Source organism: Microtus pennsylvanicus, chromosome 7, assembly GCF_037038515.1.
Source record: "Microtus pennsylvanicus isolate mMicPen1 chromosome 7, mMicPen1.hap1, whole genome shotgun sequence".
NCBI lineage: Eukaryota > Metazoa > Chordata > Mammalia > Rodentia > Cricetidae > Microtus > Microtus pennsylvanicus.
This window is the reverse complement of record NC_134585.1, coordinates 43602990-43630709: the sequence shown is the minus strand read 5'-3', so window position 1 is coordinate 43630709 and position 27720 is coordinate 43602990. Positions and strand designations below refer to the sequence as shown.

The window sequence follows — 27720 nt, the reverse complement described above, 5'->3', positions numbered from 1 at the left end:
CTCCAACTCCTACTGAACTCCTCAAAACAAAATATCTTCCTACTTTCATGTTCTGTGTGTGTCCTAACTGAGTTTAACTGGAGTTTCTTGAATGTGCATAGGTAGGAGATTAGTTACTAGAGCATGAACAACTTACCAGTGGCTCCACCACTGAAGGAAATGGCTCCCTTCCCACCCCCACCCCAAGCAATCATTAGCTGTTGATAGCTCCTTAGGGAGATGGGACCTCATAAGCCTCTCTGCCAGTGAATGGTGACATTGATGGGTTCAATCTTGTGACGATCCCATGCGGATAGTTACAGCTGCTCTGAGTTTACGATCACAGCAGCCATGTCTTGCCATAACGCTCTTCCCCATCCTCTGACTCTTAGGGTGTTTAGCCCCTCTTCTGAGATGTCCCCAGAGCCTTGGGCAGGACGATATGGATACCCTCCTCAGGACTGAGCATTCAATGGTCACTTATTCTCACACTTTGGCCAGTTATGAGTCTCTACATTGCCCACTGCCCACGGCAAAATGAAGCTTCTCTGAACAAGTTTGGAAGCAGCAGAAAGCAGTGGGTATAAACATAAATATTTCAGCCATTTGACGGCATGCCCGTTTGGCAAAAACAGCAATAATTTGGTTGCCCATGAGGGCCTATGACCTCAACAGCCATGGCTGTTTGACTGAGTTTACAAAGTTCCAGGCATGAATTCCGTCCTGTGAAACAGACCTGAAATTCAGTTAGAAAATAGCTGGTGTAGTAGCTCCAGCAGCTCATACTGGAGTCAGACTGTTGATGGATTTTCTCTCCCAGTGTCTCCCACAGTACATGCCAGCACTGTTGGGAAAGCTTCCCGCAAGGAACTAGCTCTCAGTCCAGTTCCGCCATGGTAGTTCCATGTCCCACAAGTGTGTGGTGTCTTCGGCAACAGAGTCCCACTATTATCTAGTCTTGATTGGCAATGGCAATCACTCATATCGTTTGGGGAACTTGTGAGGCCTCCCTGGCCAACAACTCATAGGAAGACATCCCATGCTCAACACTGGGGTTTTTATTTGATTAACCAATGACTTCTGAAAGCAGCATTCACCAATCTTAAGTCTTTTTGTTCAAACTCCATTTTAATTATATAATTTTGATCTGCTTACAAAGCAGTAGGCTTCCATGTGGCTTTTCAAACATCCTTACTTTTGGCTGATACTCCCCCACCCTCTTCTCTTCCCTATATCCCCATTTTATATTACTATTCCTCTGTCTTGGGGCTCTTTCAATTCCTTTTTATCTCTCCTTTCTGACCACTACAGATACTCCAAATTAAACTCACAAATCTTAAAATTCACAGCCAGGAGCTGCATATAACATATGGTATTACTCTTAAAACAGGTTTTGGATTTTTTTTAAATTATATACTACAGAGTTTCCATGTGCTCCGTACTCAGTTTCCCCATGACACACATTAGTGATGTACCTCCGGGACATTTAATAAGCCAATATTAACTGTAGTTTGTTCTCTGTTCTGATGCCCCAGGGTACTTTTCTGTTCCAGGATCCTGTCCACAATTTCCTCCTTGTGTTTTGCTATCCTGGCCCCTTTTGCTCCCCTTGGACATGACATTATAGATTTTCTATATTTGGGGCAATTTTCACAGTTTTGAATGTTGGTCAGCATCTTACTGGATACCCTTCTGTTGGAACAATTAGATTAAGATTCAGCCATCTGGAGAAGCAAATCACAGGGCAGAGTACCATTGCCATGACACGTCAGGTGTGCAGCGCTGTGCATTTTGTTGTGCAGTTGTTCCACCATCAGCCGTTAGGTTGCGGTTAACGTGGGTTCGCTTAGCCTTTCATTTGGTTGATCATTGAATGTGACCCTTACCTTCTGGCATTGCAAGCTGCACCAGGCTCATCTAGTGTGCTTTCCACCACAGGCTTAGAGTCAGCTGTATTCTGGGGATTTGTGGTTCCTTCTATAATAGAACCGTAAGGTTTCTAACTATACTATAAAAGGCATATACAATATTATATACTATACTATATACTATATAAGGCATTATACTATATACTATAAAAGCCATGGACAATCAATGTTATTTATCAATAATGATGTTGGCCTTGACCATCTAGCCAAGGTGGGTCTTAGCAGCTCGGCTCCTTCACTGTAGAAGTATTCCCCTCCCTCCTCTTCCATATCAGAGCCTTGGAAAGACATCCTAAGACACAACACATGCATAAGAAGCAGAGTTATGATTTATGTTCTTGGAGTTACCAATATAAGTTATTTGGAATTCTCCATGCAAGAGTTGACCATTCCTCCATTTATTGTATTAACGTGGATCAGTAGTTGTTTTGTTTTACAGCTTGGGTTGTGATCAATTTCTCTAGCCACACTACTCTAGCTTTGTCAGGTGAGAGTTTTAGTTGATTCCTGTTTGCCTTTGATAGGCCCCCACTCACAGCTGGGAGATTGGGAATTTTGTTTTGTTTCTGAGCACTTCTGTGCTATCTGGACGGACAAGGCACCTCAGAAAAATCTTGCATGCTTCCTAGGCCTAAAATCAGCTATCTATCAGTGTGATTCCTCTCAATGGAGGATGACATAAGAACAAGACCTGAGTTGTGGTTGCACTCATTGCTACCAGAACATCCTTGTTTCTAAGCCCCCAGCTTACACCACCAGGAAATACGTGCGTACTAGCTGGCGTGAATGCACGTGTCTATCACCAGCTCCGTATAAAACTCCATAAAGTTCAAAACTGTGGCGGTTGCACTCCTCCACCACCATGTGGAACATTCGAGCCTCCAACTTGCCAATCTTTCCATTTCCACTCCAGCTATGAGAATTGAAGTCCCCAAAGCCATCACCTGCAACCATTCTTTCATGAAAGTACACGGTGGGAATGTGGCGAATGACTCTTTCAGAATTTCTAGAACATTCTTGGTGATTTGTGTTGCTCATGCTTTAGGCTCTGTTCTAGCTGATGTCTTCAAGGAAACCACATCAGTCCATGGATCAGGCCAACTTTCTTCAGTACTCTCTCATGATACCATTTCCTTTATAACCTTAACCAGGAAAGACATGCATGACTAATTTTGCAATGAGTTACATAATTGCTCTTACTCTCTTAGAATTTTGGCTTTGAGAGGTGAAGACCTTGGCTCCCTTGCTCAGAGATAAGCACAGCATCATGCATGTGTGTGGTAAATATTAAGAAGTTGTTGCTGATGTGGGTTCAGTTTTCTACCCAGTGAGACAGGATGAAGGCTGAGAATGTGGTCTTAATGACATTTCTGCTTTCTGGCATTTTTAGATCCTCAGAATAATTTGCTTATACACCTAAAGTTCACAATGTGGAAATGACACACTATTGAAATTAAAAATAGGCAAAAGAAATCCAAGATTCGTAAAGTCATGCATGGGATACCATTTGGAATGATGGCATTGAGATGACCAGCAACTAGTTGAGGTGTGTGCCTGTTAACCCTGAGGGTTCCTGTTAACCATTGCCATGGGAAGGACCAAAAAAAAATCACAGTTTAAAACTGCAGAAAGACAGATGACTCATGATGTAGGAGCTGGATATTGCAAAGAACCAACAACCATGTACCGCACAGTTGGCGCCTCCCTCCTCCCCTAGAGGAGACGTTGATGCGATGCAAACTGTCACTGGCTTTTTTTGATTTCCATGCCATTTGCCTGAAAATTTTTGTATTATCATTTTTTTATTATTCCTCAGATGCCTGTTTGCTTTCTTTTGAGAGAAAGGAAAGGGATGGACCTGGATGGGGATGGGAGTCGGGGAAGAACTGGGAGGAGTAGAGGGATGGGAAAATGTAATCAGGATATGTTGTATGAAAAAAAAATCATTTCCAATAAAAGAACCAATAAAAGTTAAATTAATAAAAGTATGTTAAGATGGCTACCATATTCTTGTAACATTCTTAGAGTAAATTGTTATAATTACTTGGAGAAAGGCCTCCAAGGAAATGCTGACTGTATCCTGTGTGTCCTTTGTAACACTGAGGTGAGGCTGCATAGCTGTTTAACACTGCTATTCAGGCCCTGCCTACGCTGTCCATTTAATTGAGAGCTGTGGCAGGAGGATTAGCTGGCAGAATATTACATCGGTATTGAGTAAATAGAAAGACAGTGCCTTTCGGGGCCAGACCTGTTCATAATATTGTACCCTTCCCTCCATGCTTCTAGCTTTCTTTCTCTCTCAGACTGGGGCTCACACCAGGCACCTGAAGCTGTGACTATTGTTTTGCATTAGGAAAGTAACAATATGAAAAAAAATTAAAAACATGGAGAATATTTCAGTTACTAGAGGGAGCTCCTGGTTGCAGTAGTTACTGTCTGTAACATTTTTTTCCTCTTCTGAGCCAAGCTGCAGCCAAGGAATCCTTAAGGCATGGAGGCCGAGTGAAAGGACACAGAACAAAGGTTAGATCCCAGGGGGAATGGAGAAGCCCTGTAAGTAGCTGTGCTATTTTCCTTTGAAACGTCCGTGCTCTTTAGAGGACAGTGGTCCTGGATAGGAGGACAGAGTATCCGATTCTGTGGCGACGCCTCCCCCACTGAAGCTCAGTGCTCTGCCAGAATGCAGGGTTACAGGACCTAGGCAACCTTTTAACTCTTTCAATGACAATCTCGCAAGGAAAAAAGAAATTAGCATAATTGCAAACATCATTCTGCAACATTGCCTGTTTTCCTATGGTCCTGTCCATCATCTCAGCATCCTGCCCTCTGCAAAAATGAAACCCAGCTGATGCTAGCTAGCCTGAGCTGCTCAGGGATCAGGCTGTATTCTGTGGGCAGAATCCTTTGTGACTTTCATGGCCTAGTTTAAAGGGAAAGCCTACATAAAAAGCCAGCTTAAATTCTACGTCCATGCTTAATCATCCCTTTCTTAGCCATCCTATACTTGTGAGCTGTTCTCCCTCACCCTGTGCGTGTGTGCGTGTGTGTGTGTGTGTGTGTGTGTGTGTGTGTGTGTGTGTGTGTGAGAGAGAGAGAGAGAGAGAGAGAGAGAGAGAGAGAGAGAAAGAGAGAGAGAGGTGCTAGCTTTGCCTCCCACGTAATTTGACACAGGGTCTCTTATTTGCTAACAGTCTAACAGTCTTCTGAGGATTTTGTCTCCCTCTCTCATCTTGTAGTAAAAGCACTGTATCTACAGACATGCGCCACCCTCATCAGCTTTGCATGGATTCTGGGTACCCAAACTCAGATCCTTATACCAGGTCAGCAACTCTGCCATCTCCCTAGCCCTAGCTTCCTTTTTTAATGATAGTTTCTCTTTTTATGTTTTACAAATATTCTTGCTTATCATTTGTATTTATTGTATGCCTTTACATCTACTACAACTGCCAGTGTGTGTGTGTGTGTGTGTGTGTGTGTGTGTGTGTGTGTGTGTGTGGTGTAGGGTAGCTTATCCATCTAGAAGTCAGAAGACAGCTCCTCGGACTCTGCTCTCTTCTGCCACCTTGTGGGATCAGAGGATCAAATTCAGGTGGTCAGGCCTGTGCACATGCACCTCACCTCAAAACATGTTTGTAGCTGAATGTTTTTCTTTGTCCTGCTGGTCCCCCTGGACTGGATTCTTTCCTGCTCGTGGGTCCCTGAAGCTGCTTATGAAATAACCACTCAGTAATCACAATCCCAGAGAACCTAGACAACAATGAGAACCCTAAGAGAAACACAGATGGATCTAATCTACATGGGAAGTAGAAAAAAACAAGATCTCCTGAGTAAATTGGGAGCATGGGGATCATGGGATAGGATTGAAGGGGAGGGGGAGAGGCAGGAAGGGGAGCAGAGAAAAAAACCAGCCAACTGAAGGAGCCATGGAGCACAAGTCAGTATGTATTGTTCCTTCATGGTCTCTGCTTTAGTTTCTGCCTCTTAAGTCCCTGCCTTGAGTTCCTGCCCTGACTTCCACGAACTATGACTGACTACAAGTGGTGCTGGCATAACTGGATACCAACAGGAAGAAGAATGAAAATAGACCCCTATCTATCTCCATGCACAAAACTCAAGTCCAAATGGATCAAAGACCTCAACATAAAGCCAGCCACACTGAACCTTATAGAAGAAAAAGTGGGAAGCACACTTGAACGCATTGGCACAGGAGACCACTTCCTAAATATAACCCCAGCAGCACAGACACTGAGAGAAACAATTAATAAGTGGGACCTCCTGAAACTGAAGAGCTTCTGTAAAGCAAAGGATATGGTCAACAAGACAAAACTACAGCCTACAGAATGAGAAAAGATCTTCACTAACCCCACATCAGACAGAGGTCTGATCTCCAAAAGAACTCAAGAAATTGGTTATCATATAATCCAATAAAAAAAATGGAGTACAAACCTAAACAGAGAACTCTCAACAGAGGAGTCTAAAATGGCTGAAAGACACTAAAGGAAATGCTCAACATCCTTAGTCATCAGAGAAATGCAAATCAAAACACACTTTCCTGCAGTTATAGTTGAAACTCAGCACAACGTTTCTTTACGAATTGCAGAAGTTGATATGAGCTAGAACAAGATAATTGTAAAGGATTTAGTGTAAAAGTAAAGGGATTATAAAAGTAGTCATTTCACATCTGAGGGGGAACAATGCAGTAAGACTTTCATTGCCTGGGATGCCTCACGCCCTTAAATCTTTTTAGAACAAGGTGGGTTGTTAATAATAAATGGAATTGTGATGCTGGGCCAATGGGATATCTGATTACTTCACTCTCGTGCCATGAGGTGCATTCCAATTGCATTGGGAAACACCCCTGGTAAATCATTCTTTTCTTTTCATAAAAAAATTCTCAATTTATAATCATTTTTATTGTCACTTTTTATAATTTTTTTAAATTAGCATACATAATAATGAGTTTCATAATGACATTGTCAATCATGCATGTCTTTGTACATTAAACCTATTCATATCTCATTATCCTTCCTTGTTTGTTAGACCCTCCCACTTGTGCCCTTGCGCCCCTGCAAATACTCCCTGTTCCTTTATGTCCTGTCATTCATATGTGCACGTGTGCATGCGTCTGTGTGTGTGTGTGTTTGAGGGGCATTTAGTTATGTATTTATATCAAGTTAGTTTCTTCATTGCTTACATGACTCACAAAAGTCCCTTAAGAGAGGAGTTTGCTGTGGTTCCTAGTCTCAGGGTACAGCCGAACGGAGCAAGGAAGTCACGGCAGCAAGAGCGTGAGACGGCTGACCACATTTCAACCGCTGTCAGGGAAAACAGGGGGACAAATGCTTTGGCTCTACCAGTTTTCTCTTTGTTATGTGGTCCTGCCGCACACACAAGGAATGGTGCTGTGCACATTCAAGCGGGTCTTCCCACTTCAGTTATTCTTGCCAAAGTCGTGCCACAGACGTGTTGTAAGGCTGGCATAACGGACCTGGAGGGATGGCTCAGCCGTTACAGGCTAGGCTCACAACCAATAACGTAAGGATGACATAATGAAGAAAATACCTCATAGGCTTGTTTCCGCCGTGGTTCTAGATCAATGGCTCCCAACCTTCTCAATGCTGCGCCTCTTTAATACACTTCCTCATGTGGTGGGGACCCCGATCATAACATTAATTCATTGCTACTTCAAAACTGTGATTTTGCCACCCTTATGAATTGTAATGTAAATATCTGATAGGCAGGGTAGCCGATATATGACCCCTTTGAGGGACTGTGATCCACAAGTTGAGAACCGCCATTCTAGATCCTGTCAAATGGACCATCGGGCCATGATTTTGCAAATATTGCTATAGTGGTATACTATTTGTGTTTTAATAAATACAGCTTGCCTGAAGATAAGAGGGCAAAGCAGCCACACTAGTCAGCCATACAGGCCAGGGAGTGGTGGCACACACCTTTAATACCAGGACTGGGAGACAGAGGGAGAGGGATTTCTGTGAGTTCAAGGACAATCTGGGCTACTCAAGATCAATCCAGAAACAAATCCAGGTGGTGTGGTTCACACCTTTAATTCCAGTGTTTGGAAGTCACACACCTTTAATCCCAGCACTAGGGAGGTGGAGACAGGAGCAATATGGCTGGGTAGAGAGAGGAATATAAAGGGGAAGAGACAGGAACTCAGTGGAGTGTGGGGTCTGAGGATCTCACCCTTTCGGACTGAAGATTTGGAAGAGGTAACAGGTCTCTCTAGTGGCTGGCTGCTTTGCTTCTCTGATCTTTCAGCTCGAACCCCGATATCTGCCTCTGGGTTTTTATTATTCATGCTGCATATTGTCATTGCAGAGCATCAGAATTTGTTACATCTTCAGGTTCAATAAACATCCCTAGACACTAGACGGCTCCCTCCCCTGCCCGCATCTTCTAACTCCAACTTTCTCACAATCTATATAGGGACCTTTAGGGTCTACACGATTGTTCCCTATACATGAATTTTTAAATCTAGAGTTCACCTATAGAACAACACGTGCAATTTGGAGTTCTGAGTCTGGCTTATTGGACTTGGCAGGATGATCTCTAGTTTCACCCATAGTCCTGAGAATGACAGAAAACTGTATCCTTGATGACCGAATAGAGCTACACCGTGTGTCTGTCCCACGTTTCTTTAGCTACTTATCTGCTGATGCACATCTGGACTGACTGCATGTCCCGGTACTGCGAGCAGTGTTACAGATGTGGTTGTGCAAGCATATGTGTGGTGTGTTGACCCCAGTCCCTTCAGGTATATGCCCAGGGGCTGTGTAGCTGAACCGTAGCATAGATACATTTTTAATGTTGAGGAATCCTCACGTTGATGTCTCCAGTTGCTAGATTAATTGAAATCCCCACCCATAGTATATGAGGCTCTTGTTTGCCCCACATATTCCTGCTAAAACTTCACAGTCATCCTAACTATTGGGAGGTGGAATCACAGTGTAGTTTGTAAGCTCTATTCATTTATTTATTTTAAGACATGATCTCACTATGTAGCCTTAGCTAGCCTGGAACTCATTCTGTAAACCATGCTGGTGTCAGACTCACCAGCTTCTGCCTCCCACAGGCGGGGATGAAAGGCCTTAAAGGCCTGTGCCTGCCACCAGGCCTGGCTCTCGGTTTAGTTCGGATTTTTCATTTCCCTCCTGGTTAAGGGGGTTAAACACTCGTGTATTAATTGTTTCTGCTTTCGAGAATTGCCAGTTCCATTCTCTCATGTATTAATCGGATGATTTGTTTGGATGTTTAATTTTTTTAGGCCTTGGCAGGTATTAATCCCTTGTCAGATGTAGAGTTGGCAAAGGTTTTCCTCCCGTTCTGTAGGTGCTCTTTGTCCTGCTGCACGTGTCTTTCCCTGGGTGGCAGCTTTTTAATGTCATGGGACCCCATTCGTCAGCTCTTGCTGTTTCCGGAGTGGCTGGAGTCCAGCTCAAAAAGCTTCTGCCTGTGTGCACATCATGAAGTGCTTCCCCAGTGATTTAGTCTAACACCTCCAGCACTTCTTTATTTTGTCTGTGTGTTAAAGGCTTTGATCCATTTTTGATCCAGATTCAATTTTGATGTGGGGTGAATGATGTGGGAGTGTCATCTGTCTAACTGTTGCTTTCATTGGTTAGTAAAGAAACTGCCTTGGCCCCTTTGATAGGACAGAAAATTAGGTAGGCAGAGTAAACAGAACAGAATGCTGGGAGAAAGAAGCAGATTCAGGCAGACGCTATAGCTCTCCTCTCCAAGATGCACGCAGGTTAAGATCCTTCCTGGTAAGCCACCACTTCGTGGTCCTACACAGATTATTAGAAATGGGTTCATCAAGATGTGAGAATTAGCCAGTAAGAGGCTAGAGCTAATGGGCCAAGCAGTGTTTAAAGGAATACAGTTTCCGTGTAATTATTTTGGGTGTAAAGCTAGCCAGGAGCCGGGGCGGCAGGAATGCAGCCCGCAGCTCCTTCTACAGGTGAAATATATAGAACCAGCATCATTCTTCTTCGTGTGGATATCCAGCTTTAATTCTTTCTTCAGTTGAATTTTTTCAGTATTTTTAAGTTACATGCATGTATGGGAGGTGGGGGTACAGTTGCCATGGGGCCAGAGGAGTGGAATCTTCCTGGAGGTGGAATTCTCTGTCGATGTGGTTGCACCCTTAACCACTGAGACTGTATGTAACCCCATTTCTTGAGGAGCTGCCCCTTTCTTCAGTGTACTTTACATCTTGGCCAAATACTTTTGACTGGGGCTTGGTGAACAGACTTCTGGCTTCTCTTTTCCGTTGGTCCACATGTCTTGTTTTGGTGTCAAAACTATGCTGTCCCTGTCTCTCTGTAGTATAATTTGAGGCCCAGTATTATGATACCAGCCACATTTTTTTTCTTCTGAATTTGCTTTTGTTACACAGAGTCTTCTGCGCCTCTATATGAATTATGAATTTTGTTTCTCTATTTCTATGACTAATGACATCATTTTGGTGGGAACTGTATTGCGTCTGTAGATTGCTTTTCAATAATATAGCCGTGTTTATAATACTAATCTTCTCAATCCTCAAGCATTAAAAATCTTTACCTCTTCTAGAGTTTTCTCCAATTTCTTCCTTCAGTGTCTTGAAGTTTGTCTTATAGAGGTTTCACTTTCTAGATTTAGTGCTTTTAATTTGGGAGGATATTGTAAATGTGATTGTGTCCTGATTTCTTTCTTAGCAAGTTCATCATCATTATTATTATTATCACCATTATTATATAGAAAAGCTACTAGTTTTTATGTGTTGACTTTTGTGCTGTATAGTTTTCTATCAACTTGACACAAGTTAAAGTAATCTGAGAGGAGGGAACCTCGGTTAAGAAAATGCCTACTTAAGATTGGGCTATAGGCAACCCTGTAGGGCATCATCTTAATTAGTGGGGGAGGGCCCAGCGTAGAGGTAGTGAGTGGTGCCATCCCTGGGCTAAATGTTCAACAAGAAAGCAGGCTAAGCAAGCCAGGAAGCAGCACTCCTCCTTAACCGCTGCCTCAGCTCCTGCCTCCGGGTTCCTGCCCTGTTTGAGTCGCTGCCCTGACTTTCTTCAGTGATGAACAGTAATATGCAAGTGTAAGCCAAATAAACTCTTTCCTCCCCAAGTTGCTTTGGTCATGGAGTTTCATCACAGCAATAGAGAGCCCTAACTAAGTCAAGTTGGTACCAGGGACTAGGTATGTCTATGAGCCCTGACCGTGTTGTTTTGAGGAGGATTGGGGGAGGACTTTGGAACTTTGGGCTAGGAGAGCCTTGTGTACTGAGAGCTTTGTGGACTGTTGTATAGGAATTTGGTAAATAGGATTCTTAAGGACAGAGCAGAGGATGAAGGCCTGGCTTGTGGAGTTTCAGAGGGAAGTATAAAGACTCTTTTGAGGTCATTTGTTATTTTGAATTAAGATTCCATGGTTCTGGTTAGCTGGGGCAGAAGAATCACCTGTGATTAACAGGATCCCAGAACTACTGAAGCAAAATCTTTGCTTTGCTGGGGTACTTGATGCTGGTCGGATGGAACTGAAAAATTAGTGCTGCTTAAGAAGAGACCATTTCTGTTGAGGTGAAATCTCTTTGAAAGTGTTTCCTGAAAGTCAGTATACAGAGGCTATGTTCCAGACATGGCCAGGGTTGTACCTGACAGCTGAACTTGGTAGTGGAAGAGTCACCAGGTGATACTGGTTTTGAAGGCAGGAAGCTGTCCTGGAGAGCAGCAGAGGCTTGGCACTGTGTGGCAGGGATGGAGTCCCTGAAGAGAACCCAGGAGAGGCTACTGGTAAAAGTGCAGGCCAGTTACAGCAGAGACCCCAGCATTCTGGAAATGCTGGTACCATGGGACAAGAACAGTAGAAGTGGAAAGGTGGAACAGGCCAGAGCCTAAAAGACAAGCCGTGTGTGCTGTAGAGGACAGAGTTGGAGGGGTGGCCCAAGCCCTTTGGAGGAGCCCAGGAGCTCGTGAGTGAATCCCAGACATTGAACTTTGAGTTATTTGCACTTTGGGGAGTTTGGTTTTGCTTTAATCTGATTGTGGCTGTACCCTGGCTCCTCCCTCTCGAAGTGAGAAGGTATTTAACTTCATTTTGATTTTTTTACAGAAGACCACAGTTGAGAGATTTTGAACTTTTAAAAGAGGCTATGCATTTTTAAAGAGACTAGATATTATAATGGAGTTGAACTTTTTAAGTTTTTGAATTTGTAAGACTGTGAGACTTTTAAAGTTACTTTTGTTTTTAATGTGACATCTCAAGATGGTTGAGAAAGGAAGGCTTGTGGCATAACTGTTACGATCCAGAATGAGACTGGACCTTGGGGGGTGGGTCCAAACCATGGAGGATGGGGACAACACACCCTTACAAAGAGAGTTTTGGTGGAGGAGGGAGAGAGAGAGGAGAAAGGGAGCATAGAGAGACCTTGTGGGAAGAGAAAGAGAGAGAGAAAAGGAAGGAGAAAGAGAGAGAAAAACAGAGACAGAGAAACGCAGGGAGAGGAAGAGGAAGACGAGAAATGACTAGGTGGAGTTTCACATTTTAAAGGGAAGGGCAAGACCACATTATAGGCCAGGGTATTGCCTGTCATGCAGTAGGACCAGGCCAAGGTCTGCCAGGTCCCCAAGGACGAGGTCAGGTGTGCCTGGATGCTAACAATAACAGCTGTGTGTTTGTGGATCAAGTGGACAAGTTGTGCCTGGATAATTTTATGTCAACTTGATACAATGTAAAGTCATCTGAGAGGAGGGAGCCTCAGTAAGAAAATGCCTGCGTAAGATGGGGCTGTAGGCAAGACCCAAAGGTTGTGACCCCTTTCATGGGAGTCACCTAAAAGCATTAGAAAACACAGATATTTACATTATGAAGTAGAAATTAAATAACCTTATGGTTGGGGGTCACCACACCATGAGGAACTGTCTTAAAGAGTCACAACATTAGAAAGGTTGAGAACCACTGCTATAGGACATTTTCTTAGTGATTGGTGGGGAAGAGACTCGTTGTCTCTGGGCTGATGGCCCTGGGTTCCACAAGAAAACAGGCTGAGCAAGCCATGGGGTGCAAACTGGTCATCTGCAGCCCTCTGTGGCCTCTGCATCTGCTCTCAACTCCAGACTCCTGCCCTGACTTCCTTCAGGAGGGGATGTGAAAATATAAGCCAAATAAACCTTTCTCTCCCCAACTGGTTTTGGTCATGGTGTTTCATCACAGCAATAGTAACCCTAACTAGAACAATTTTGTGTCTCGGTACTTAGCTAAAAGAATTAAAATTCTTAAGCTAAGACATTCCTAGAGAGGCCTTTGGTATCTTTTAAGTGTAAGAACATGGCTTCTCCAAATAGGAATATTGAGTCCTCCCTTTCCTAATTTCCTATTTCACCTCACTGGTTTAAAACCAGAGCAATAATCAATGTATTGACTAAAGGTCGATACCCGTGTCTCAGCCCTGATTTTAGAGAAAATACCTGGAGTTTTTCCTCATTTAGTATAATGCTGCGGTAAGGTTTTCGTTTACTACATTAAAGCATTTTCCTTAGTTTCCTTCTGGAATGTTATCATGAAGAGGCGTGGGAGCTTGTCAAAGGTCTGGTAGGATGAGTAATGAATCGGCCTGACCATTGCTTGACTTTCTTGGGAGGCTATTACTCTCTCAGTCCCATACCTCATTACATAGCCGCCTGAGCTGTTTACATCCTCTTGATTCAGTTTTGATAAATCATATAGGAGTAGGAACTTATCTGTTCCTGTTAGCTTTTCCGTGTTTTTGGAATATGTTTTTCGAAGTGTTCCCTAATGATCCTCTAGGTTTCATTGGTGACGATGCTAATGTTTCCTTCCAAGTCTGTGCTCACTTGGATCTTCCCTTGGCCGAAGTTTGGCACGTGTATTCATGTTTTCAGAGAACCAACTCTGTGTTGCATCGATTCTTTATGTTGTCCTCTCAGGCTCCATTAACTTCTACCCTGATATTGATTATTTCTCCCATTTACTCATTTGCTGTTTGGTTTCTTCCTGTTTCGCTACAGTGTCAGGTGACTCATTCACTTATCTGTCCGTGTTGCTGCTGTTTGTTATGTAGACATTCGGAGTTGCGAGCTTTCTTCTTAGAAACCCCTTTGCTTTACCCCAAAGGTTGTAATTGGCTGTGTCTTCATTTTAATTTCCTTCTAAGAAGGTTTAATTGCCTCCCTGATTTCTCAATGATCATTCAAGAGTTTATTGTTCAAACCCCACACATTGTTATAGTTTCTCTTGCTCTGTATTTCTAGTCTTGTCCATTACTATCTCATAATAAAAAAGAAATGAGTTTAATTCACGTGAATTTAAGACTGACTTTCACAGTTTATATGTAAAATGTCCCTGATAGGCTCATGTGTGTGAACACTTGGTCCCTAGCTGGTGGCACTTTGGGAAAGATTTTAGAATATTTAAGAAGTGGAGCCTGGGGTGACTTACTGGGAACTGCCTTGAGGTCTTGTGACCCTGCCTTACTTTCTGATTTCCCATTTTCCAAGTGTGGACAGAATGTGGCCTAAATGGGACACACTTCTTCTCCTGCCACCACGCCTTCCCTGGGTGATGCCATTTATTCTTTGTGTCATGATGACCTCTAACTGCCTGGAACTGTGAGCCAAAATACAAGCGAGCCCTTCTTCTCTTATGGCACTTTTGACACTGTCTCTTGTCACAGATATGATGAAGTCACTAAGATTGTATTACAGCCTAAACTGCATTCTCTTTTCGAGAAAGTCTCATGGATGCTGAGAAAGAAGCTATGGTTGGCACTCTGAGAGAATTTCCAGTAGATGTCCCTGATTTGATCCATTTGATGTATGGTGCAATTAACCCCAAAGCTGGTTGTTTTCTGAATGACCTATTTGGAGACAGTTACAGTTATTATAAACATCTGGACTCATCTGCCCGTTATGTGCAATTGTATTGCAAAATTGGATGTGTCAATATTTGGTACATATATTTGTAGTACTTATATCTTTTATAACCTTTATAACCTTCCTTCTCTTATCTGAGAAACTTTTCCTTCAAGCCTACTCTATTAGACATGAGTATGCCTTGTTTTCAGTTTCCCTTTGTCTGGAATATAATTTTCCAACACTTTGCTTTCAGTTCATAATTACCTATGAGTCACCTCTTGCTTTTTTTGTTTTTTTTTTTTTTGTTTTGTTTTAATCAACCAGCTACTCTTCATCTTTTAAGAGGAAAAGTTAAATGTATTTACATTAGGCTGTTACTGAGCAGAACTTGCTGATTCTTGTATTGGTGGTCTTTTTAATTGGTTTAAATAGTTTGTTCATTTTCCATTATCCATCACAATGTTTTTCTGATCTGCTGAAATGATTTAATTTGTTCAAGGTGTGTATTTGTTTCTTTTGAAACTTATTCTGCCCCAAGCTCTTAATTAAGATCTTATTCCCTCTATGCATAATTTCTCTAAGTTTATTCTGCAATGTGTTGACACCTTAGTTTTATTTATTTTTTATTTTGTGCTTGTCTTAGAAGGTCTTTATTTCCCCATCACTTTTAAAAGACAATTTTGCTGGGTATAATAATCGTAGTTGTCAGGAATGTCTACTTTCAAGGCTTGAACAGCTTCTGGGGTAGTTAGGGTTTCTGCCAAGAGGTCTATTGTTATCAAGATAAATCAAGATAAAGTTGCCTCTGTAGGTGAGCTGGCATTTTTTTTCTCTTGCAGGTTTTAACTTTTTTTTTTTTTTTTTTTTTTTGCTCTGTAACCTTTTGTTGTTGTCTTTTTTTGTTTTTTTTTTTTTATTTTAGAAGACAGGAGGTTATTTCTTAAAAGATTCAATTTTCAGACAATGGAAAGCATTTAATTATCACAGGTAGACTTCAAATAAGTGATATTTGGGGACCGGTACTTCATCTATAGTTTCTTTTTTTTTTTCTTTTGAGACAGGGTCTGTGTAGCTCTGACTGGGCTCGAACTCACAGAGATCCACCAGTCTCTGCCTCCCAAGGGCTGGGACTAAAGGCATGTACCACCATACCCAGCAAGTTTATTTCTCTTAAGCCTTGGGCCAAAATGACAAGGAACTGGGATAGAAGATTCTGTTTGGAAACCTTAAAATTTTGAAGCCGTGGTAACTTCATTCCTGCCGTATAGATCACTACGCATTAACAAAACTTATGCACATCTCTTTCCCCTTTATAGATGAGGACCACCCGCAAGGTTTCTGTCTGGCCTGTGGGCCTCGTTGGCGGGCGACGCTATGAACGACCACTGGTGAAAAATGGCAAAGTTGTTGGCTGGTACACCGGGTGGAGAGAAGACAGGCCTTTTGCCATCGACATGGCAGGTGAGCCGTGCGCATGCGGGTATTTGTTCCTATTGGGTGGGGCTTAGGATGCTCCTAGAAGGAAGCTTCAAACGACCAATTTGCATAAAGCCCTGGAATGTACTTCATTCATCAGTGGAAATATTTGAATATCTAAAATAGGTTCTTTGACAGTTCAAATTGAAGCTGATTTCGGAAGTGGTTAGAAAATAGTCATCCCTTTTATCCTCTTACCTAACAAACGTTTGTGTATCGGTATTGGATTGGGCATGAGGGGTTTAGAGTAATGGAGCCATTGTTCCTACCTCTCTCTAATTTCTCACTTAAAACCTTTTGGTGCCCCTGTGTAGAAAGCTGGTTGATGTATTAAATATATTGTAGTAAGAGGAACGGGCTGTGTCCCGCTGCCCGGCTCCCAGCCGCCTGGCTAGCTTAGCCCCCAAAATAACCATACAAAAACTGTATTCTGTTTAATTATAATACAATTTCCATGTGGTTATTTCAGGGGTTAAGTTAGCCGGGTGGCGGGATGCAGCCCGCTCCTTCTACTACAATTTATCATGTTTATTGATGTTTAGTAATGAATTAAAATCGACAAGTCATTTCAATGTTTGTTGGTAAATTTAGTGGCTTACTAATAAATAGCTAAAACATAAAATTAGATTCTGGTTTTCTATATATGCATTACTTTTTTAATAGATCTGTATTTTAAAGTTGTTATTTCCTGGCCAGCCAACCAGATTGAATTAGACCTGTGTAAACCTCAAGTTTTCAAATACTGCTTGATCATGAAGGGACTCGTATTCTGTGGGTTATAGAAAGTGAAGCTTTTGATTGCTGTGCTAGGATGGGTTTGGAACATGAGGGTTAGATGGAAGACAATCACTGCCATCCATAACCGACAAGACGAAGTCAGAAAGGTTTCAGAATTGATCACATCCGTTACCAGCACTCTCTGTCAGCCGAGCTCTCCCAGTACTTTCATGTGTCGTTCCCACCCACGGTCAGAACCTCTGTGCTCAGAAATACTGTCTTCTAAACTGGACTTGCCGCATTTATTCTGAAACTAAAAAAATTGAGAAAATAAGATTGTAAAGAAAGTTGAGGATGAAACTCTCCCAGATGGCTGCAGGCTGCATGTGTCACAATGCATCATGGTAAAAGACAAATGATTTGTGCTCCATATTTTACATGCTGCAAAAAGAGCATAAATTTGAAGATATCTGCTGAGGTCTCTGACCCCTTAGCTAGCCTAGGTCCCTTGTTCCTACTCTCTATGGCTTTATCTCTCCATATCCTTGTGGTTTAGTTTTTCAGGCTCTAGAGCTATACTGGCACTTCAGCTAAGACATTTGCCTGGAGCAGCTAAGAAGCAGGAGAGCCATGCTTCGGAGAGCCCAAGGGGTCTTCTTTCCTTCCTTCCTTCCTTCCTCCCTCCCTTCTTTCCTTTCTTCCTTCCTTCTTTTCCTTTTTATTGTTAAATGAAACTTTTGAGAACTTCATCTGTCATTCTCTCACCTCTCCTTTGCCCCCTCCAGATCCTCCAGTGCCCCCCCAATTCATGACTACTTCTTCAATTTTTGTTACGTGTATATACATTTGTATATATATATATATATATATGCAGACATTCATAAAAGAATCCTTTTCCATCCATCCCATCCATGGCTCTGACAATACAAGACTAAACATCACACATGCTGGGAAATTGAGCATCCTCTTGACTGTGGCATAAGCTAGAGCAGAAAATGTGTCCTTCCACTTGTCTGGGATGCAGTGTCCTCCTGTGGGGAGAGAGGAGGGTGCACGAGAGGACCACTGTCTGCCGACCCCCAGTGTCATGTCTTGATAAACACGAGAAGAGTAGGTGCTGGGCATGCAAGTGAGGATCCAGGACTGCAACAGAAGTCAGCTAACAGACCTTTGGTCCTCAACTTTCCTGGAGACTGTTTCAGGGCCATTCCCCAAAAACCTTGCAGGACGCAGTTACCTTGCGTGAGCAGCATCAAGGTGAGAGCAGCTTGGATAATTCCTAGCACTTGTTTCCAAATTGATATTTCTGCAATTCAAGGAAGACATATGGGTTTGTGCATAGGGGCCTCTTACTGCAAAACCTAAGAGATGTTTTTCACTGCTAACTTCTCTTCCCTATGGCATGGCTATTGTTTGGCCTTTTCTGAACATTTCAATACATTTTCAAACCACAATGAAACCTGCATAGCACAACAAAATATGATCTATTTGTTTTCTTGGTAGTCTTACTTTAAAATAGGAACTCAGTGTCACCTTCGAGGAAACGTCACTCCCCACGTGCCTTTGCTTGGCATCTCAGTTTTTAGTGCATTGTTGGTATTTTTTGGAAGCCCAGAAGTGCAGGTGATCTTGTCAGTAGAATAATGAGTCCGGGTCTGAAGTCTGCCCTCATTCTGAAACTTCGAAATGCTTGTCTTGGTTTAGAATTCACTTGTCTGGTCTTTACAGGGAACAGAGGTCGCAGGTCCTTAGATCCATGTGGCCTGTCCATCCTCATTTTCACATTAGCGTGGAGAGAGAGGGTGAAGGAGACAGATGGGGGGAAGTAGAGACATGAGCGGGGAGGGAGGGAGAGAGGGAAAGACACAGAAAGGAAGAGAGGGAGAGGAAGAGAGATGGGAATGAAGGAGAGAGAGAGAATGGATATGAGAATGAGTGAACAAATATGTGGGAATGAGAAGACCTGGAGTGAGAGAAGGAAGCCAGAGGTCACATCCTGTAGGGCATCGTGTTCAAATGGCTCTATGATTGAATGTGAGGACATATTGGAGTGTGGGTCTCTCTAATATTATAAAGCTAATTAAGAAACCTGCTTTGAGGATTTGAGCACGCTAAGCAGCAGTCCCCAGAACCTAACCTGTTGGTGTCTCTGTGAAGCGTATCACTGGAGTTCATGTAGCAGACATGAAACAGTGGACTTCTGCCTGACACCATGCATACAGTACTTAGACTGGTGTTTCACTGTCACAGTGGACTTTCCCGGTGCTGGAAAATCGCTGTCAGGTGGCACGAGACACTGCTTTGAAGTTGTCCTGTGCGTACAATGTTAATAAGGGAGTGAGGATTGGATCTGGTCCACGAGGGCATTTCCTAAAACTTTCTAATCACTGCTCCTTACGGTAGCATGCGATGAGATGGAGAGAGGGTTTCACAGGCAGCTCTGCCGAGGCTGACTGTTGGTTTCCGGTGTGACCCTGGAGTATTTCTCCTGGGCTGTGCCTCGGGCTTGTCTTCTCTTCTAGCATCTGACAACAGACTCGAAGAGAGGCAGTCCATGCAATGTTTTTAGCCCTGCTTTGTTGGCAGGGAATTACTTTCAAGTGACAGTCTCATTTTGGCCACTTCCACGGAAATGTCAGTGACAAACATGGCTTGAAAGAGCTGAGCTGAAAGGAATTTGAAGCTCAGTGAGAGGTCCAGACTTGCTTAAAATCGGAACTTTACGCTGAGATCCTTACACTGGACTTTTAAATATACACCTGTTTATATTTCTTTTTTATATTAAACCTTTTTCATAAAATATATTTTGATCATGTTTATGCTGAATTCTTAATATTTGCATGTACCTTAGCATTATCTCTAGCAGGCTGCAAGCAGGGCCTTGTGCTCAGTTAATAACAACTGGCAGGCAGTAGACACTCTATTCTGGTGTGCCACAATTCTGGCATTAATCCGTTAAAGTAAGTTCATATTCCACAAGTTTGAGGGTTTCAGACAGACACAAGCCACACTTCAGGGATTCCCAGGCCAAGTATGGCTCCTGAGACTCTATCGCATCAATGTGTTCATACACAAAAGCGGAGGTCCATTTGAAGTGATATTCCAGGGTCACCACTGATGTTTTAGATGTTTCATGACTAACACAAACGAGATGTGACCACGAGTGTTTCCTCACACATGACTTACCAGGAACGCCTTCCTAGATGTCTGTAAGTTCTCTGGATTCTCTGCCTGGCAGCCAGTGGCCCGTGGGTATGTGGTAACCCTTAGGAAGGAGGTGAGCATTAAGGTGTGGTAACCCTTAGGAAGGAGGTGAGCATTAAGGTGTGGTAACTCTTAGAAAGGAGGTGAGCATTAAGGTGTGGTAACCCTTAGGAAGGAGGTGAGCATTAAGGTGTGGTAACCCTTAGAAAGGAGGTGAGCATTAAGGTGTGGTAACCCTTAGGAAGGAGGTGAGCATTAAGGTGTGGTAACCCTTAGGAAGGAGGTGAGCATTAAGGTGTGGTAACCCTTAGAAAGGAGGTGAGCATTAAGGTGTGGTAACCCTTAGAAAAGAGGTGAGCATTAAGGTGTGGTAACCCTTAGGAAGGAGGTGAGCATTAAGGTGTGGTAACCCTTAGGAAGGAGGTGAGCATTAAGGTGTGGTAACCCTTAGAAAGGAGGTGAGCATTAAGGTGTGGTAACCCTTAGAAAGGAGGTGAGCATTAAGGTGTGGTAACCCTTAGAAAGGAGGTGAGTATTAAAGAGAGTGGAGATGCCTGGGATTGTATCCTGGGAGACAGAACCAGAGACGATGAAGGTCCTGGGGTGCACCGTGAACATGCTAGTCGAGAGAATAGACGGGCAAATAAATGGTGCATCTGGTAGTTAAATACCTCAAGTTGTAGTTGGCAGTGGGTGTTGAGCTTAAGAACTGGGAGCCCAAACAGCATCAGAGTCAGGAGAATGAACAGGCTACACTCGGTAAGAATAACCTGTCAGCAAAAGGGAAGAATGTGGCTTCCGGAAGAGCAGATGGCGACGTTTGCCCTGTGAAAGGAGTGGCAAGGGCAGAAGTGGGCAGGATGAGTGTCAGAGGGTGTTCTGGGTGCATGGAGCCAAAAAGGTCTATACGGAGATGTCACTGGGGACACAAGAATAGGATGACCCTGACGTCCCTTCAAGTCCAGTTGTGCTACTTGGAGCAAGTTCTGTTTTTAGGAATGGGGGCTGGTCATACTGTGGTTTCCATTGACACTAGCTTTTTCTGATCATTGGGCTTATCATCTTCCCAGGTGGCAGAGTTTCTAGACTCCGGGGCCCATCCTAGACCTTTGGGGGAAGTGGGTGGGTAATGGGTGTGGGGCTGGAGGGGGGGGGGTCAAGGGTGATCAAGAGGTAAGAGAAAGATGGTATCAGTTTTGGGAGCAGGAAAAATAGGATATCCCTCCCTCACAAATGAGATGAGACGTGAACTGTTTCTCACACATGACTTTCGCAGGAATGTCATCCTACATGCCTGTCGTTCTCTTCATTCCCTGCCTGGAGGCCCGTGGTCATGGGTGTGTGGAAGCTCTGAGGACGGGGGCATTCATTCATGGAGGATAGAGCTGCCTGGGGTTTTAGTCAGGATTTAGTCTCCTCACATGGCTACTGGAGACGAGCCAGGGGGGCGGGGAATGGCTGCACTGAACCAGTAGGGAATTCCTAGCCCCTGCCCCCAAACCAGCAGAGTGGAGATCGCAAGACTCAACACAGATAACAGCAAGAGATAGAAAACATGTTTGGGGTTAAACTTAGAGTAGACAGCATGGCTACCCGGCCAGACTCAGAACCGATGTGGAGGAAGAGGTGGCACCTGGCAGTCACCTTAGTCTGCTAGCTAGGTGTGAATAGGGGTAAACCTCAAGGGGGCACCTTTGGGGAACAACAGCTGGGGTGTGAGTCTTTCTTAGGGGAAAGGCAACTGGGGTCAAATTGTGAGGACTGAGCGATGATGGGTATGATTCTGTGTGGTTAGTGGAGAGTCTGAAATCCTTCGAATAGCCATCTAGTGTTATCAGAAATGCATTTGCAGCCACGTCAGTGTGTACAGTGTGAACGGCAGCTGAGGCAGGGTCTCTGCAGCTGTCTGAGGGGATGAGGCAGAGGAGGATGCTAGGTGAGAAGTGGCCTGAAATGCCACCGTCAGCAGGGACATAGCATTTTAAGGCTTTGTTTCCTTATAAAACGGTCGTAAGTCAGCTGACATTTAGATGATGGCACCCTTTCTGCTGGGTGATGGGGTGGGAACGGACCTGTGTTAAATTTAAGTTTGGTTTGGTTTGAACTAACGTGGTTTGTGTTATCCTTTGAGTTGTCATTTGCAATTAGAAGCAATGGTAATCACGGGTAGTTAGAGCTGCCTGTTAACCAGAAGACCAGCTGTGCAAGCTATGGCGCATGCCCAGTAGTAGGGGGAGGAAGGCCATTGCCTGACTAATGTGTCTGAGTGGATGCATTGTGGGTATGCTGTCCACGTGGAGAGTTGTGGAGTCTGGAGAGACTAGCAATGAAGGTGTCAGCCACAGCGCCTGCTCGGGCTTCTTACACCACACCCGGTCCATGCTTTATCCCTGAGCAGAAGCAGAAGCCATCCTTAAGAATGCAAGCTGGATTCTTGGCGACCCTTTACTCACAGGTACTCCGAGGCCACTCTTGGCTCCACTGGCGGAGTCCTGCCTGCCTGCTGCCTCCTGTCCTACCAGCCTTGCCCCCTCTGCCAGAGCGTCGGGTCCTATTTCCTTCAGTCCCAACGCCACAGCCTGGCTTCACCTTACAGCCCCACACACACTGCTATCAGGAAGGCTTCCCTCAGTTCTACCCTGCCCACCCTTCTGATCTCCGCATGCAGGCCATCTTCATGGAGACGCCTTCACTAACACCCTAGCTTAAGCTAGCCTAGTCTCCCTCTGTCATAACCCGCCACACTGCTAAGTTCCAGTATGTCACAGCCTCCTGTATGACACTTCTCCCGTAGCTGAAACTCCCTCCATTGCCTTCCCCTGACAGGAAAGCAGCGAATGTGTGGACAGAAGCTGTGACCACTCTGTGCTCCCCCGTCTCCAATCCTGTGTGTGCCAGATGCCCTGGCACAAGGGGGGCTGAGGGCTCTCCTAGCTCGGAGGGCACCCTGCCTGCCCACTGCTGGGTGAACCTTTCAGGAAGCTATTGCACACAATGGCCATGAACATGGTGCCAGCCAGGACCAACAGGTGGCTCTGGGCAGCTCCCTGGAGCTCTCCTCCTGTGGGTAGGCTCTCTGCTTTGTCTTGCTATTTGTTGGTAGGAACTTCCTCTTGGGTTAATTTGTTTGGTTAAACCCCTTTGTTGGTAGGTAGCACTCTGAAAAACTGGGAAGCAACCTGGATCAAATGGTCACCAAAGCCAAATCGGCAGGTAACACCAAGACGTTTACTTGCTTCCTGAGAGGAGATGTCGCAAGGAGGCAGAAGGGCTTCCTTGTTTCTTTGGAGCCATTTGCCACCCAAGCATGCTGTTTTTCATACGTGCAAGCTCTGCGTGGTGCAGAATGTCCTGGGATGTTCTCAGAGTGGCGGCACGTGTCTTGTGGTGTCTACCAGCCCAAGGTCTAGAGAGAAGCTTAGGGCTTTGATCTCGAGTTGATGTGACGTAGCTGGAGTTGTGTGTGGTTCTCTAGGAGAGAACTTCAGTTACTGGAGCCAGGGCGGGGGCAAAGTGTTCTGTCGAATGGCAACTCACTGCTCGCTTCTTACCCACTTGCAGAACGAGGTGTCTGATAGAGGTGAACACGGGGGCCTTGGCTCACAGGGGATCTCCGCCAGGGCTGTGGGGAATGAAAATAGATGAGCAGCTGTGCACCTCTGGGTGCTCACCATGCTGGACCTCTCTCTGGTGCAGCTGGTGAGGGGGCAGGGCAAGGCAGGGGTAGAGTGGAAGAGCCATAGGCCTAGGGGCGGGGGGCAGGTTCCGGGGTACATACCACTTCAATTCCAGCTGCTCTGTGTATATAATAGACTCTCCCTTGCAGCATCAATCCAATAAGTCATTTATTCAGAACTAATGATATGGGAAACCTATACTTTTCCTTATGTCTTTGAAATCCAGCCAACTCGATAATTACATGTTATCTGCTGAGCATTTAGCAGGCATTCCTTAGGCTCTCTGTGTGCTTTCCCGTTGAATTCGCGCAACATTTTGCTAGTTTCATCTTCCCCATTTCGACTAGACGTGATCAGTAACTTGTAGGGGGATTAAGTGATTAAGAGCGGGAATCAGTTATGTCCTTGTAGCTACAGAGGCAGGCTTCCCACATGGCCTCAAATCCCACTTGCAGCCAGAGGACCCCAGTCTTTGATCTCTTTGAGCCTGTATTTTCTCTGTGGAGAAAATGAAATTCTTCTTAAGGCGTAGCAGGTGAGCAGGTGCTAGCAGAACTCTGTAAGCACCCAGTGGATGTTCTGTGCCTTCACCAAGAACTACGATGAGGGTGACTTAGTGGTCAACTGATTTGTTTCCATGACTCGGGTTGCCACTCTGATCACTACAGCTGGCAGATCCTTGAGGCAGCTGCTGGTAGGCGGGGCACTGACCCCCAGGTCCTCCCTGGGCATCAGCCCGCTGCACATGGTAAAGATCTAACTCAGACCATGGCCTGTTTCCTGATCTATCGATGGGGGTCGTACCGCTTGCGCTCTGGGTGGTGGTGTGTCCGGATGGGACTGTACATGCAGATGCACCTGCTGATGTCAGAATCTACGCCTGCATTCGGCTTTTTCAGTTCAGTCCAAAGTCGGTAACTTCAGAGCACACAAACTCCACTTTGGACCCACACACTTCTTTTCTCTGCCGGCTTCTTGCTCATTATCATTCTGTGAGTTGCTCAGCATGCAGCCTGCTGTGATGAGATAAATGTTGGCCCTGGCTTCGGATTAAATACCCCAAGAAGAGAGTGATCAATAAGAGAACAGAACCATAAAGGATCATTATAAAGAGTTGTTCAGAAGCAGGTATGCGTTCATTTTTATAATTTCCCAGCTGAGGAATCAAACAAACAGAAGCATGCAAGCTTGCAAAAGCCATTTATAACATTTAAATCTGCTTCTCTGATCCCGGTTGCCCCCGTGAATGGTCAGGGAAATGCGGACATGCATTTGGTTGTTGATGTGCTCAGGAGTTAAAAGACTTCTCATTTGTCTGCTTGAGTCATAGGAAGAAGTATCGTTCTTTTCCACCGCCCTCATTTTCCAGGGAACATCTGCAGATACAGCTTATGTCTCAGATCTGTTAGAGCGTTTATGGCAGTTATTCGTATAAATAATTAGAATGAAGATCTTTGTTCTGCCCAGGCGGCCGTGGCGCACATCTTTAATCCCAGCACCCAGGAGGCAGAGTCAGGCGGATCTCTATGAATTCAAGACCAGCCTGGTCTACAGAGTGAATTCTAGGACACTCAGTGTGGGTACGTAGAGGAAACCCTGTCTCAAAAAAAAAGAAAATACCCGATCTTGTTCTGTCTGATTAAACCAGGAACTGGCTGGCATGGATGTCAGTCTTTCTTTGGCATGTGGACAGGTTGCGGTGGCCGCCACATCTCTCTGCATTGTCTTCATAAGTTAAACTTAGGCAGTGCTCTCCTCCAGAGGCAGCCACAGCCACCCAAACCCAGACACTCTAGTAGCTCACTTCATAACCATAACCACCACCAACTACTGCCATCTCCGCCCAGTTTTTGATCGGATAGGCAAGTCATCAAGAATGGCATGGGTTACCTTCAGACCGAGTACACAGTGTCTCCCTGTCTTCCTGTGTTTGGCAGCCAATTTCTAGTCCCTGTGCCAGGCTCATCAATGATGCAGTCATGATTTTCTCTGGGAGATCACAGACTTCCTCTTCACCTGTTTCCCCGCTGGAATCCTACACTTATTCATGTGGCCACAAGGTGGCGCGAGTGTCCCTGTTCTCCCGACCTCAGCCAGTGAAAGAGACTAGGAGAGGGCTCCAGAAGGGAAAGCTTCCATCCCTGAAGGTAGCTGCAGAAGTGTTTGCTGAATTCACTCATTTTAACTCGTCTTTCCCTACCACTCTAAGGATTTTATCAAAATGAAAGGTTATCGCGCCATTGCTTGTTCTGAGACAACACTGTCGTTATTTCCTAACAAGGAAATTTCAAAAGGAAAGATGCTGAGTTGGACGGCAGGACACACTGGCAAGGGTCTGTCTGATTCATCAGTCTCATTGGGCTACACATCAAAATCCTAAGATACCCGCTTATGATTGGTTAGGCCAAACATCTAGAGGGTGGGCCTGCTGCTGATACAGGGACTATATATTTGTGTTGTATTATCTTATGTGGTAGCTATAGGATGTCACCAGGGATAAGAATGGGTTGTGAACGTGGCTAGAAGCTATAACCACATCTCTCCTGCAGTCCACAAGTTGTTCTAGGTCACAGCTCCACCTGGACCCTGCCCAGGCCTTGCCCTGAGTCAGTTCTGGAAATCTCAGTCAGGATGGCCTTATTGCCAAGCCTGGGGTACACAATGGGGTTATTTATATAAAATTCTCTTCAATGGAAAAGCAAAAGGAGAGCGGTTGATTGTGCTTTTCAGGAAGCAGGGAAAAGTCAGCCACATAAGTGGAGATTGCCTGCCTCCACTGAGAATACAAGAGGGTCTCCTTGAAATATATGTGAGCTGTAATTGACACAGAATTGTGCATGTTTGTAGGATAAAATGTGACAGTTGGCACATGTGTCAAATTTGTCACAGCCAAGTCGGAGTAATTAGCATTTTCCTTGGAAGACTATCTGTGGCGGGGCGCGATGGTCTAAAGGAGATGACACCCAAAGTCTCTGGCATTTGAAAGCTTGGCTCCCATTTTGCGGCACTCTTTGGGGAGGGAGCGGAGGTGTGGCTTAGTTAGAGGAAGTATGTCACTGGTTACACACGTTGAGGTTTCAAAGCCACATGCCATTCCCAGGGTGTCTCTGTGCTTCCTACTTGCAGTCTGAGATAGGAGTTCTCAGCTGTTCTGTTGCCATGACTACCTCCTGCTGCTGCAATTCTCTGCCAGGATGGATACTAACCCTCTGGAACCATAAGCCTAAATAAACTCTTCCGAAGGTTGCCTGGGTCACCGTGTTTTACCATAGTAATAAAATAAAATGCCTAATATGGAGGGATTGTCAGAGTTTCCCTGGTGGCTGTTGGGAATGTACCTTACCGTATTGTCAGCCAGAGCCACCATTCTGGGCTATACCACAGTGGGACTTAGTCATCCTGGCAGTGATTTTGTGACCTTTAACTAACCTCTCCCGGTGTCGTCTTCTCCTCCCCTTCCAGCTCCAACTGTCACACTCTGATCTCTCCTTATCTATCTTCACAGGGATTCTCAAGACTGGGGAATCATAAAGCGATAGCTGTCAGGTAGGAGAAAACAACACTAGAGACTAGGCAAGGATGCTCTGCCCCTGGGGTACCGAGTCTCCAACCCAAGGCCTCCCCATGGCAACCAAGAGGCAAGAGACCTTGTAAGTCAAAAGCATTAAGTCCAAATGCAGCCATAGCACAGTGGCTCCAGGCCTGGGGATGCTGGGAGGGCTCCATATACAAGAGCGGATGGGCTGTTACTGTTGCGAACTCTATAGAACGGAAAGACAAAGAAAGCTGTGGGAAATGGAGAAACTGGTTAGTGCAAATCTAGTAGGTTCAGTAAGAGCTCATGATCAGAAAATG

The 27720-nt window shown here is 44.6% G+C and overlaps 1 protein-coding gene across 1 annotated transcript in view; it reads left to right on the top strand.

The window, feature by feature from the left end:
* B3gat2 (beta-1,3-glucuronyltransferase 2) overlaps positions 1–27720 on the top strand; it is a 98466-nt gene that overhangs the window by 50743 nt on the left and 20003 nt on the right. Inside the window, exon 2 of the mRNA XM_075980578.1 lies at positions 16108–16252. Coding sequence (XP_075836693.1) covers positions 16108–16252 — 145 coding nt within the window. The remainder of the gene's footprint in view (positions 1–16107; positions 16253–27720) is intronic.